Source organism: Plasmodium gaboni, chromosome 4 (genome assembly GCF_001602025.1).
Source record: "Plasmodium gaboni strain SY75 chromosome 4, whole genome shotgun sequence".
NCBI classification, from domain to species: Eukaryota; Apicomplexa; class Aconoidasida; order Haemosporida; family Plasmodiidae; genus Plasmodium; species Plasmodium gaboni.
Genome location: NC_031484.1, coordinates 360,862 through 376,312, shown reverse-complemented (window position 1 = coordinate 376,312; position 15,451 = coordinate 360,862). Strand labels below are relative to the sequence as shown.

The 15,451-nt window shown below is 18.9% G+C and overlaps 2 protein-coding genes across 2 annotated transcripts; both read left to right on the top strand.

Moving 5' to 3' along the window:
* Positions 1-397: 397 nt before the first annotated feature.
* On the top strand, positions 398-6,857 carry PGSY75_0411900 (DNA polymerase alpha; the record flags this gene model as incomplete). The annotated part of the gene is made up of 5 exons (XM_018784182.1): positions 398-466; positions 542-632; positions 770-841; positions 1,003-5,113; positions 5,369-6,857. 5 exons carry the CDS (start codon positions 398-400, stop codon positions 6,855-6,857), a joined length of 5,832 nt encoding a protein of 1,943 aa, XP_018643344.1.
* A 2,306-nt stretch (positions 6,858-9,163) lies between these two features.
* Positions 9,164-14,803, top strand: PGSY75_0411800 (hypothetical protein; the record flags this gene model as incomplete). Its single annotated transcript, XM_018784181.1, has 1 exon — positions 9,164-14,803. One exon carries the CDS (start codon positions 9,164-9,166, stop codon positions 14,801-14,803), a length of 5,640 nt encoding a protein of 1,879 aa, XP_018643343.1.
* Positions 14,804-15,451: the final 648 nt, after the last annotated feature.

Sequence of the window (15,451 nt, the reverse complement as noted above, 5' to 3'; positions counted from 1 at the left end):
ATTATAATACATACCTTTTTAAATATAATCAAAATAAATAAGTATATATATATATATATATATATATATATATTTATATATTTATTTATTTATTTATATTTATATATGAGAAAAAATAAAAAAAAAATTCACCCTTTAAATAAATGACCTTTCTCATACAATAATTTTTTTTTTTTTTTTTTTTTTTTTTTTTTCTCTTTAAAAATATTGTTTAAAAGAGTTACATTTTCTTTTTCTTTTTTTTTTTTTTTTAACACTTTAAATTATTGTTCAAATATATATATATATATATATATATATATACATATTTTTTACACACTGTATACATATTTACATTAATATGATTACTTATGTGTAACTATAAAAATATTGATTAGATTATTTATAGATATGAAAAATGAGTAGTGTATTTGATAAACTTAAGAAACAGAGATCAAAGGAATGCAAAGCAACAGATTTTTATGAGGTAATAAATATAATATATAAATATATATATATATATGTATTTATATATATATATATATGCTTTTTTATTTATTAGGTTAAAAATAAAAATGACGAAATATATGAAGTAGTAGATGAGGAGGGGTATATGAAAAATAAAAGGTCCTTACAAAATTTTATAGTTGGAGGTATGTTAATCAAATATATTGTAGCACCATTTAATATATATATGTATATGTATATATATATATATATATAAATACATATATATATTTATATATATTTATATATATATATTCATCATATTATATTATACTTTTGATAGGTGATAAAGATTTTGATTCAAGTGATGATGTTATTGTGGAAAATATTAATTTTACTTTATTGAAAAAAAAAAGTAAGAAAAAATTAAAATATATCAGCATATACACATCACATATGATATATATAAATATATATATATATATATGTGTGTGTGTATATATGTATATATTTATTTATTTTTTATTTTTTATTTTTTATTTTTTATTTTTTTTTTCCTTTCCATTAACAATTTAGATGTTGATAAAGAACCCAAGGTCAAGAGAAATCAAACGCTAGATGATTTCATACGAGAAAAGAAACTTAGAAAAACTTTATCAGGAAATAAATTAAGCAAAGAAGAAATTCACAAAACAAAAAATATTGAAGAACTAATGGATCAGAATACTTCAAGTGATAGTGATGGCGAATTCAGGACACGAAAAAGGAAAACTAGAGAATCCTATGAAAATAGTATGAATAAAAATATGAACAAATCAAGTTGTTATATTAGAAGTAAAGATTATGAATATAATATATATGATATGAAATATGCAAATGAATATAATAAACAAATAATCGAAAATAATAATATGAATAATATTAATAATTATAATAATAATTATAATAATTATAATGATATGTCTTTTGTTAATAAAGATATAGATTATTCTAAGCATATTAAAGTAAAGAATGAAAAAGAAGATATAGATACACATCAACCAAATGATATACATAGAGATGTAGGATCGCTTCTTAAAAAAAAAGAAATCTATGTTAAAAAAGAAGAAGAACGAAATATAGTAAGTGGTGATAATGATGACGAGGTAATCGAAATAAAAAAAAAAATACATCTCATGAAAAATGAATCAGAAGTTAAAAAAGAAAATGAAATTAAACAAGATGAAGAAAAAATGAGAGAAGAAAAAGAAAAAGAAAAAGAAAAAGAAAAAGCCCTCCAAAATAATAACATAAACAATAATAACATAAACAATAATAACATAAACAATAATAATATAAACAATAATAATATAAACAATAATAAAATAAACAATAATAATAGCAATATTAGTAATAACCATGTGGATGATTTTTATAATGATTATATCTTAAATGAAATGAACATATCACCACTATTTATTAAAATAGAAAATGAGACGTTAAAAAAAGAAGAAAAGAAATTAAAAGAAAATGATATAAATAATAATGATGATGAAGATATATTAGAAAATGATATAGACTCTGAAATGTTAAAAAATAAATATGAGCAATTAATAAGATATGAAGAAAATAATAATTCATTTGTAAATGTATATATATTTGATATATGTAAACATAGAAATAGTATAATATTATTTGGTAAAACTTTAACTAAGTTTAAAAAATATAAAAGTATAAGTATATTTATAGAAAATTTAGATCGATATTATTATTTCTTATTAAATAAAAATAAAGTATATTATGAAAATGGAGAAGAAATAAAATATAATCATGATAAATTTAAAATTCATATTATGTCTGAATTTTTAGAAGAATTCAAAATAATAAGAGAATATCATAATATAAAAATGGCAAAATATAAAATAGTTAAAAGAAAAAATTTAAATTTATCTTCATATGATGAAGAATTATATATAAAAGTTTTATATTCTTATAATAATGATCCTATACATGAGAAGTTTCAAAAGGGTAGTTCATATTTATCATTCTATTGTTGTAATGAAGATATTGTAGAAAATTTTATTATAAAGAAGAATTTAAAATTACCTTGTTGGTTAAAAATAAAAAATTTAAAAAAAAATGATTTAAGTAATTTAACCTATTGTTATTTTGATTGTATAGTTGAAGATAAAAAAAGTATATTATTGTGTGATAAGATTCATGAGAAGAAAGTTGATATAAATAAAAATATAGACGACCAAAACAACACAAATATATACAACAACATCAACAACACAAATATATACAACAACAGCAACAACACAAATATATACAATAATAATAATAATAGTGGTAGTAATAGTAGCCTTGGAAGAGTTATAATATCTGATGATGGACCAAAAAAAATAGAACAAACTTATCAACAACTCACAGATATTAATTTAAATAAATTATATATAAAAGTTGTTTCTTTATTAAATGAAGAAAATATACATGAGGTTTTTAGTATATGTAGTTTAGTCCAAATAGATAAATTGAAATATATAAATTTCTGTGGTATTTCTAAAAAATGTTTAAAGAAAGGAACAATAAATTATAATAAAAGCTTATGTAAATTATTTGATAATGAAAAAGAATTATTACATACATTTTTAGAAAAAATTAAAGATCTAGATATAGATATATATATAGGTTATAATATACTTAATTTTGATCTAGAATTTTTAATACATAGATGTAATATTCATAATTTAAATTCTTATATATTAAGTAGAAAAAAAAAAATGAAAAAAAATGAAAAAATGAAAGTTAATAAATTTAATGGAACCAACAGCACTGGATCAATGTATAATATCATACAAAATATAAAAGGAAGATTAATTGTTGATATATATCTTTTATGTAAAGATTCTATTAAATTAACAACTTATTGTTTAGATGAAATTATAGATCATGTCAAAAATAAATTCCAAGACAAATCCAAACAACCAACAAATAAAACAACAAATATTAATAAAACAACAAATATGAACAAAACAACAAATATGAACAAAACAAATAATATGAACAAAACAGATTATACACGTCAACAAAGTGTTGTCAGTCAAGAAAGTGTCACCAGTCAATCCACACAAAGTAGCCAAGTTAATCATACAAATCAAGTGAACTGTGTCAAAAATGAAGATGATATACATGCTTCAAACAAAACTACAAGTAATCAAGATATTCCTACTGATGTTGCTTCAACGAACAGTCATAAAAGTAATACACACATAAATATCTTCAAAGATTTTCTAGTAAATAATATTAACCTAATAAATTGTAGCAATATACATTTATATGATGCTCAATCCATTATTGAAAACCATTTAAATACATATATAAACAGCCAAATATTCTGTATTAATGAAACAGTTAATGTATGTAATATATTACAAATAATCGAAAAAACAAGAGACTTGACAAAATTAAGTGGTTATATATGGATGAGAAGTTTATTATGTTATACAAGTGAACGGGTTGAATTCTTTTTATTACATGAATATAATAAAAAAAAGTTTATAACACCTATAATAAAAAAGAAAGCTAAAAAAATTGAAAACAATCAAATGAAAAATAAAAACACTGCCAAATATCTAGGTGGGTTAGTATTAGATCCTTTATGTGGTTACTATGATACATTTGTGTTGTATTTAGATTTTAATAGTTTATATCCATCCATTATTATAGAATATAATGTATGTTTTAGTACCATCAAATTAAAAAATAGCGAACTAGCCATAGAAAACACTAAAGAGAACACAAAAATGAATGGCAACAACGATAATGATGATTATAAAAATTTTCGTGATGATGACAAAATTTATCGTGATGATGACAAACTTTATCGTGATGATGACAAAATTTTTCGTGCCGATGAGAGTTACTATAATGATAACAATTATAACAAATTAGAAGATGAGAACCAACTAGAAAACAATGTCGAAATAGACGAATTCGATAAAAGCAAACAAGGTATTTTACCTTGTATTTTAAAATCGTTAGTAGAAAAGAGAGCAGCTATTAAAAAATTAATTGCAAATGAAAAGAATAAAGAAAAGAAAGAATTATTATTAATTCAATCATTATCAATAAAACTAATTAGTAATAGTATTTATGGTTGTTTAGGAAATACAAATAATAGATTTTATGCAAAACATATAGCTTCTTATATAACATCCAAAGGTAGAAATTTATTACAGCATACAAAATTTAAGGTCGAAAAAGAATTTAATCTAAAGGTTATATATGGTGATACAGATTCTATTATGATAGATACTGGCATTAAAGCTAACAATATTAATAATTATAAAGAATCATATAAATTAGCACATCTTATAAAAAATAGTATAAATAAAAATTATAAAAAATTAGAATTAGATCTAGAATGTATTTTTAGTAAATTATTATTATTGAAAAAAAAAAAATATGCATGCGCTAAAGTAATAGATAATAATTTAGAAAAATATGAATATGAAATGAAAGGAATCAATTTTATTAAAAGAGATTTTAGTAAGATATCTAAACTAATTGGTAATGAAGTATTAAGAATTATATTTACAAATAGAGACATCGATTCAAAAAATATGCCAGTTCTTTATGCAAATGATTTATCTGAGCAAATACATGAGTATTTAAGAACAGTAAACCAGAGGATACAAAACGATGAGTCAGCACATAAAAATAAAAATAAAAAAAAATATATATATAAAATATTTCATATGTATAATATTTCATATATATAAAATATTTCATATATGTATAATATTTCATATGTATAATATTTCATATATGTATAATATTTCATATATATATAATATTTCATATATATAATATTTAATATATATATTATTCCATATATATATTATTCCATATATATATTATTCCATATGTATATTTTTTTTTTTTTTTTTTCTTTTTATAGATTCGATTTGGACTATTATATTATCACTAAGAAGCTAACTAAAAACGTAAATGAATATCAAGATAAGAATTCATTAGGACACGTACTTGTTGCTGAAAGAATGATAAAAGATGGATATAATATTTGTATAAATAAAGAAATTCAATATTGTGTATGTGTAAGTGAAGATGCTTCTAGGTTTTATAAAAAGCCAAGTGAGAAATTAAATAATTCTCAATGTTGCTTTAGTGTAAATGAAATAAAAAAATATAATTTAAAAATCGACAAAGAATATTATATAAGGAATCAGATTCTTTCTCCTATTAATAGATTATGTCAATATATTGAAGGTACTAGTGCTGAAAAATTATCATCATGTTTTAATATTCACGATGTTAAAGAAATAAAAACAGATAAACAAATTGAAGAAAATTATTTAGAAACAAATGTATTATCATTATTAAATGAATCAGAAGAAAGATTTAAAGATATTCATTTAAAAGGATTCTTAATATGTTCAAATTGTTTGCATAATGTAAAACCAAATATATTTATTAAATATTTTAAATGTAATAAATGTCTTACATATTTATCTATAGAACAAATACGAAATTATATATTCTCATTTATTCATCACTTATGTAATACATTCTATAAACAGTTATATATATGTCAAGGATGCACACTCAAAACAAGACGTATATTCTTAAAAGACGATAAAAATTGCCCAAATATTAATTGTGAATATAATAAAAATTCTTTAAAACCTTTAATATCGAAAAAATATATTTATTTAATATTAGAGTATTTCCTATTCTTATTAAAAGACAATCTAAAAAAAATACCTTCCAGTTTGATTGAAAAAACAAAATCGGAGCTATCAAATGAAAAGGATCAAACAAAGAAAGAAAATAATAAAACAACGGAAGAAAATAACAAAACAACGGAAGAAAATAACAAAACAACGGAAGAAAATAATGACACAGTCGAAGAAAATAATAAAACAAACAATCAGAAAGAAGAAGAAAAAGATCATAACGGTTCTATATTAAATTCCCCTGATGATATAAATAATAAATATTCAGAAAAAAATAATCGTAACATATACAATAATAATAGTAATAATAAAGATGTAGAGAGTGAAGAATATTGTAACGATTTTATTGTTTGTCTATGTATAGATGAAGGTTTTAAAACTTATATTCTTCATGATGATATTAATAAATATAAAAATATAAAAATTGAAGCATATGATGATATATGCAAATATAGAGAATTAAGTGTTAATATAACCAAAGGATTAAAAATGAAATATCCAAATATATCTAACTTTCTTTCATATCTAAATTTAAGAACTAATGTTTTTTTTATTAATTATAATGAAGAAAGAGATATCATCAGAAATTCAATCAAATATATTGTGCACAATAATATATATTCACAAATCTTTTTTGATCAAGTCTTTTCAATCTTTCATTTACCTTTATCATCACACATAACAGAAATGTAAATATAAATAAATATAAATAAATATAAATAAATATATATATATATATATAATATATATATTTTTTATTTTTTTATTTTTTTTTTTAAGAGTTAAAATTTCCAACATATCCCAATATAATCATGTATAATAAAAAATATATATATTTATATATTTCTAATATATATGTATTTTTTTTTTTTTTCTTTTAAATCTTTTACAACACAAAAATATACATGTAATGTTTTATTTTATATTCACAAAAAAAAAAAAAAAAAAATTAACATAAAAAATAAAATCAAATGAAATATAAAAAAATTAAAAAAAAAAAAAATACCATTTAAATAATATTAAAAATATAAAAGTTCTTTTTCATTTTTTTTTTTTAAATATCATTAATATATTAATATAATGCTCATGTAAGACATATATATTTGTTCTATAATAAATATGAACTAAATAATATAATAAGAAAGAATTACAGAGTTATACATATAATGTGTATGTAAATATTATATTGTAATATATATATATATATATATAATAGATATACCATTATATTTTATTTTTTATTATTATTTTTGTTAATCTTATATCCTTTCAACAGAACATTCTGAATAAAATTCCTTAGTTTAAATATTATAAACTGCAAAAAGATTGATATATATTTTTTTATTAATATATTGATGATATTTAAAAAAAAAAAAAAAAAAAAAAAAGTGTATATTTTAAGATGATAAAGTTTGTAAAAATAATATGAATAAAAATTGTAGTATAATTACAAACAATGATGTTATATATTCATATCATATATTCTTGTAGGAATATCTTAAAACAATTACCATAATAATGACACAGATAAACAATATAATGAAATAAAATATAAATTAAATATTTACAATATGGAAATAAGCCAATAGTTAGAATATGATGATAAAATGTTGTAATATATTAAAGACAATTTTTTTTTTTTTTAAACTCACACATTAATATTTATACACCACAAATATGAATTTAAAGATTTGTATAAGAATATGAAAGTATTATTATTTAAACATGAGAAAAAAAATATATATATATATATATTATATATATATAACAATGTGTGCTTATAAATTTACTAATCATTATATAACAAAAGTTAACTATAATTTTATATATTATATTATAGAATTAATTTAAAAAAAAAAATGGAAAGAATAAATATCTTTTATAAATATATATCATATTTAAAAAAATATTTTTCAAGACAATCATTTTTTAAAATTTTTATAGGTCTTTAAAAAAAAAAATATTGTAGCTGAAATTTTTTAGCTATCCATAAAAGAATCTCATGAGAAAAATGAAAATAAGGATGAGCACCATAAGATCATGATTTAAAATAATTGGGCAAAATAATATTCCATAAGGATGAATATATATATATTATATATATATTATATATATATTATATATATATATATATTATTTTTATTTATTTATTAATTTATTTTATTTTTTTTGCCCGTAGGCACATAAATATTCATTAAATAATCATTCTTCAAAAATATGAAGGAAAAAAGTTTGATACAATATATGGTTCTTTTAAATAATTATATACTTTTATTCTTCATAGTATAATATAATTATATTTACTATATATCATAAATATATATATATATATAATATATATATTTTAATATAAATGTGTCATTTGTTTTTTCCATCAAAAATATGTAAAAGGTGATGGTCATATTTTAATTGTTTCACATATATATATATTAAAAGAACAAGAAAAATAAAATAAAATAAAACATAATATATATGTATATATAATATATATATAATTATCCATGAGGAATAAAAAAATATATATTTATATATATATATGTAAAATTCATGAGAAAAAAAAAAAAAAATAAAATAAAATATATATAATATATATAATATATATAATAATTTCCTTTATGAAATACCCTATATAATACTATTTATATTTTTTTTTTTTTTTTTAATGATATTGTTCAATTATTATAAAAATAATTTTTTAATTTTTTGAAAAACTACAATTTGAACCTTTATATGTTCAAGACAAGTATATAATGTCATATGTATATATATTAGATTATAAAATAAAAAAATATAAATATATAAATATATAAATATATAAATATACATATATATATATTATATAATTGTCTTTTACAACACATTTGTAGGTGTATATTTATTTTTTTTCTTTTTCATTTATCTATATATAAATATGGTCATGTCATGAAGTTATTATATCACATATATATATATATATATATAATATATCATATATTTTAATGTAATTTAAAAAAAAAAAAATGAACACATTCAGAAACAATCTCAATGAAGAAAGAGAAAAAAGAATGAATAAAAAAAAATACACAAACCAAAACAACCATTTTAATAATTTAGGAAGAAATAATAAAGTAAATATTAAGAATATTAAAACCTTGTATAATATTTTTTCATATGTTGAAAAAGAAAATACACAAGAAAATGATAATATTATATTAAATGAATATCAAGTTAATTCACATATAAAAGAATCTTCCAATATAAAACAAACAAAAATTTGTAGCAAAACAAAATATAATTATGATCAAAGTTATATTGAAAACTATGATTTTTATCATACAGATAATATAATAAAATATAATAATATGCAAAATGTTAATATGAAAGAAAATTATTCAGTGCATACTTTATATAATCATCATACATATTTACATGATAATAAAAATAATGAGGATTATAATATTTTTAATATACATTTACAAAATGAAGAAATAGAAAAAAACAAAAAAAAAAAAAAAAATTACACAACACACTGTAATATAAAGGACAACTTATTTAACCTTGAAAAAACAAATATACAAAATAAAATTAAAGAACAAGAAAATTTTCATAATCTTCTAGATATTCAAAACATAGACGACAACAAAAAAAAAAATAATAGTAATAATAATAATAATAATAGTAATAGTAATAATAATAATGATGGTGATGGCAAAATAAATAATGCAGAAGATATTTCTCTTCAAACCCATACCCATAAAAAACAAAAAGAATCATCTTTTATTAATGGAACAAATGAAAATTTAATAAACTGGTCAAATGAAACTAATAATATAAAAAGTTCCAATAACACAAATGATGTTTATAACATTTGTCATATTAATAATGTTGACAATGTAAGTACCAATGATAATTTAAATAATTCCTTCGATATTTTATTAAACCTTGATTTTAATTATAACGAAAAAAATAAACATATTAATAAATATAACCATTCTGTAAATAATAACACAACAAGTGAAAACTATACATATTCAACATTCTCATCTTTAGAAAAAAAAAATGAACAAGTAGAACAAATAAATCATGATATTTTTTCATTCAATATGTTACAAAATGAAAAAAATATAATGCAACAAAATGTTATTCATCATCATGATCTTCATAACAGTAATAATTATAATAAAATAAATGATAATAATATTCATACAGTTTCTTATAATAATATTAATTTAATAAATGAAGATATATTTTTTACAAACAATTGCAATGAAATAAAAAATATAATCAATAATGAAAATCATTCCATACACACAAATGAAAATATTAATTCTACAAACCATTCTGATATTATTAATTTATATACTGATAAACATATTCCTCATAAACTTACAACTCAAAATGAAATGTATGATTTACTCAATTTTGAAATGAATGACCAAAATATATGCCATAATAATACATACACATATCAACATCATCCAAATTTAAAGATTGAAAGGTTTCAAGACAATGCATCCATTTCTTATGAAAAAGAAAAAGATATAATATTAACACAAAAGAAATCAAACCAAATAAATTCAGATATTCTTCATTATAATTTAAAAGAGTGGGAAGATATTTGTAAAGATAAAAATTATACAAAAAGGGAGTATATTTTTAATGTGGAAATGGATACTAAAAATGTAAATATGGATACTAAAAATGTAAATATGGATAGTCATAATGTGGAAATGGCTAGTCAAAATGTAGAAATGGCTAGTCAAAATGTAGAAATGGCTAGTCAAATTGTAGAAATGGCTAATCAAAATGTAGAAATGGCTAATCAAAATGTAGAAATGGCTAATCAAAATGTAGAAATGGCTAGTCAACATATAGAAATGGCTAATCAAAATGTGCATACTTTTAGTGACAATTTACAAATGGACAAACACAACATTTCCATAATTAATGATAATGTTGGAATTTCTTGTGACAATGTTCAATTGCCTATTCAAAAAAACGATAGAGTAAATGATCAATTTTATGAAAATTGTGATGAATTATTTTATGAGAATATTGAGAATGTTGACCAAAATATATATAGGAAAGATTTTTTTTTTTTCAATGATTATAATAATGACCATGAAATTTATTGCGAAAAATTCTCTCGAAGTATATATGAAAACAGTTTACGTAATGAAAAAGAGGAGAAAATAAAAAATGATCAATTAATAGAATTAAGTGATGATATATATTCATTAAAAGAAAATTATGAAGGAAGTGATGAAGGTGTTCTTATACATAAAAATAAAATTAAAAATGATCATGATCATGATGATGATACCTTTTCATTGGATATGAATAAAAACAGTTCTTATATTATTTCAAAAAGTAATAATGTGGAAGAGGTGGAGGAAAAAACAAATTTGTCTTATGATATGAAAGAGTATTCTATATTTGAAAAAAATGAAAATTTTTATGATGAAAAAATAGATGTACCATATGATATACAAAATAACATTTCATCTGATTGTGCAAACTTATATTCAGAAAACAATATAATGCCCCAAGAAAAAATAAATGTCATATATGATAATAGGAATAATATATTTATGACCGGTCAATATAATAATAATATGATACATAAAAATGATGATGATATTGGAATACATTGTATGGACTATTTTATTGAGAAAAAAAAACAGCCACAAATAATAAATGATAATGAAAATAATTCTTTTTTTGAAATAATTGAAGAAATAGAAAATATTAGTAAAGATATCATAGGAAATAATATTAATGATGAAAATAATTATGTAGATTTTTCTAAAGATATTATGAATGAAATTAAAGAGGATGATATAGAAAAGGGCAATATTAGTGATCATTTTAAAGATCTTGAAAATGAACAGATTGAAAATATACAAATGAATAGTAATACAATAATAAATAATAATATTATAACAAGTGATATTATGGATACTAAAAAGGATACTGTAAATATGTACAATAAAAATAAAAAGATGGATGACCAAAATGATGATCAAATTAATAATCCAGTGGATGATCAAAATGATGATCGAATTAATAATCCAGTGGATGACCAAAATGATGATCGAATTAATAATCCAGTGGATGATCAAAATGATGATCGAATTAATAATCCAGTGGATTATCAAAATGATGATCGAACTAATAATCTAGTAGATGATAAAACGAATGATCAAATGGATGAACAGATGGAACATGTACAATGTGTGGACTTTACAACAGACAATATTCAAAATGTGTACACCCATATAAGCAAAAACAAAAAAGAAAATAATTATAACATGTTAAATTATTTCGAAATAGAAAATAAAAAAAGAAAAATGAAAAATGAAAAGCAAAAGGAACCATTTAATTTGTCTATTGCATATGTTACTTCTAATGAATATGACTTAAAATGTTATGATGATATTTACAATATTTTAATGAGAAAAAATTATTTAGATATCTTTCCTATTTTTGAAGAAAATAAAAAATATAACTTTCATTATATGAACATTAAAGATTTCCAAATATTTTTAAGAAAAGAAAAAAATATTATGAAAAGTGGTTTTAATGAAATGTACGATTATAATGATTATATACATTTTTTCATTGAAGATATTTTTCATATGAATATCAAAGACTTTTTCTTTTTTAATATATATATAGATAATATGAATAAATGTATTACGAAAAAGAATATTTTAATTAATAATATTAGCAATTCACATAATTTCATTAACGATTTTTATCAAAAACATGAGAAGGTACTTACATTAGATATCTTTTATAAAAATATAAGTTATTCACTTTACTTTCTTATTTTTATAAATTTATTAACACAATTATGGGAAAAGTTATCATTCGATATAAAACAAATAAACCCTAATAAATTATTAAAATCTTTAATTAAATATGTAAATAAGAAAAAAATAGTTCAAGTGCTAAAATGTACTTATTTATATCTTTATAACATATATGAACAGTTAAATAAAACATGTATTGATGAAAAGAAAAAGAAAAAAATTATTAAAATTATTAAAAAAAGTAAAAGCTTTAAATCAATTAAAAAAAATATATACAAAATTAATAACTCCTGTTTTCATTTGCTACTATTTTTCTTGCCACTTTCGGTTCCTCCATTTAAGAACAAAATTAATATTTATGAACACCTTTTAACCTATTTTCTTAAAAATATTAATAAAATGATTTTCAAATATATAAAGGATGATAAAAAAGGTTCCTTTTTTACTAATTTTGAAATGCATGATTTGAAGAAGAATAACCATCATCATCACAATAATATTGAAAAGAAAAATTATACTCATGATACAAAAAAGGGAGTTGAACAAAATAATAAAAATGTTCAAAATAATATTTATTATAATGCTAAAAATATGGGAAATTATAATGGAATAGAAAAATTTTGTACACGTCAAGACAATGACCAGAATATATGTACAGGTCAGGTAAATGTACAAAAAATATGTACAAGTCAGGTAAATGCACAAAAGGTATGTACAGATCATGAAGATGAAAATTTAAATTTAAGTATTGAGGAAGAAGATATAAGTAATTTTTCTGTGAAAATTTCAAATAGAGATCCTATAGAAAAAGTAGAAGATTTAAGTAAAGAAAAGAATGTAGAATATGAAACTTTATTAACAAATGAAGAGGAAATAAAATGTATAGAAGAAAAGACAGGTACGTTCTTTATAAATAATAGTATTGAAAAAGAATTAGATAGAAATATGAAATATATAGTTGATAATATTATACAAAATAGTAGTAAGAATATATGTTTATTAAAAATAAAGAGTTTAGAAGAATTATTTCTGTATTGTTTTGAGATTAATAAAAATGATTATATGTCTATTAATAATTTAACGAATGCGATAAGGTATATAAAAGTTAATGATAAAATAGAAATAATGGAGAAATTATTTGAATCATATATAAAAAGAAATATCAATTTTTATAATATATTTTTTAAAATTATAATTCCCCTTGTGAATAGAATAACAAATATATTTGAAAACTTGGAAACCTTATTTACGTTATATATAAATTATAATATTAACAAGAAAAAAAAAAAATTATTTTATTTTTACGACCCATGGTTATATGGTTATGATGCCTTTTTATCATTCATACAATTGGAGGATATAAAAAATGTGGGTGAAAATAATAAGGATTTATTTTATAAAAAAAAAAAATATATATATATAAATGAAAGAAAAGAATATAATAAAGATGAAAGTATACAAAATGTGGAAAACGATTTATATTTAGATGATATGGTAATAGAAAATATAGATGACTTTTTAATATACTTTAGAGACCTTGATAAAAATTTTATTTCAAAAAACATATTTGATACTCTTGATAATATATATAGTATAAAAAATACTAGCCATTTACTTTCTATTATTAAGAACAAACAAGCAAAAAGGAAAAGTAAAATAAATACAAAAGAAAAAGAAAAAATAAAAGAAAAAATAAAAAGGAGACAAAAAATAAACCAAGGAATGAATAAATTAAATATGAGAATATATTATTCTCATATCTTAAATTTGTGTAATAATGAAAGTTATATAAAAATAAATACAAGAGCATTAAAATATTTATTCTTTAATTTGTATTTCAATTAATATATATATATATATATATATATAAGATTTTATAAAAATGTATTTTTTGTTTATTTTTTTGATGTTACATATTTGATAATATATATATATATATATATATATATATATATATATATATATATGCGTGTGCATTTTTTTTTTTTTTTCAACAATATTTAGTATAATTTAAAATGTGTCAATATGTTATTCCTTTAACGTTTTCTATTTCTTATGATTTAAAAAAAAAAAAAAAATTTGAAAATAAAAAACAAAGGATATTATTACTATAAATATATATATATATATATATATATATAATATTTTTATATTTGTTCTACTCATGTATTAAACGTTGTAATTACACGGTTTCAGGTATTCACCTATATATTCTTATATCATAAAAAGAATAATTGTCTATAAATTTAATATTTTCTTTTTAAAAATGATGTAAAGTGTAGAAGGATATATATTTCAATTTTTTTTTTTTTTTTTTTTTTTTTTTTTTTTTCACCGAATTATTTTTCATTTTAAAATTATAAAAAAATATAACATCTGGTAAATTTTTTTTTTTTATTGTCAAATATAAAAAAATATTTTATTATTTAATAATACTTTTAATTTTTTTTGTTTTATTATTTTTTTTTAATATTTTAAAATGTAATTTTTAAT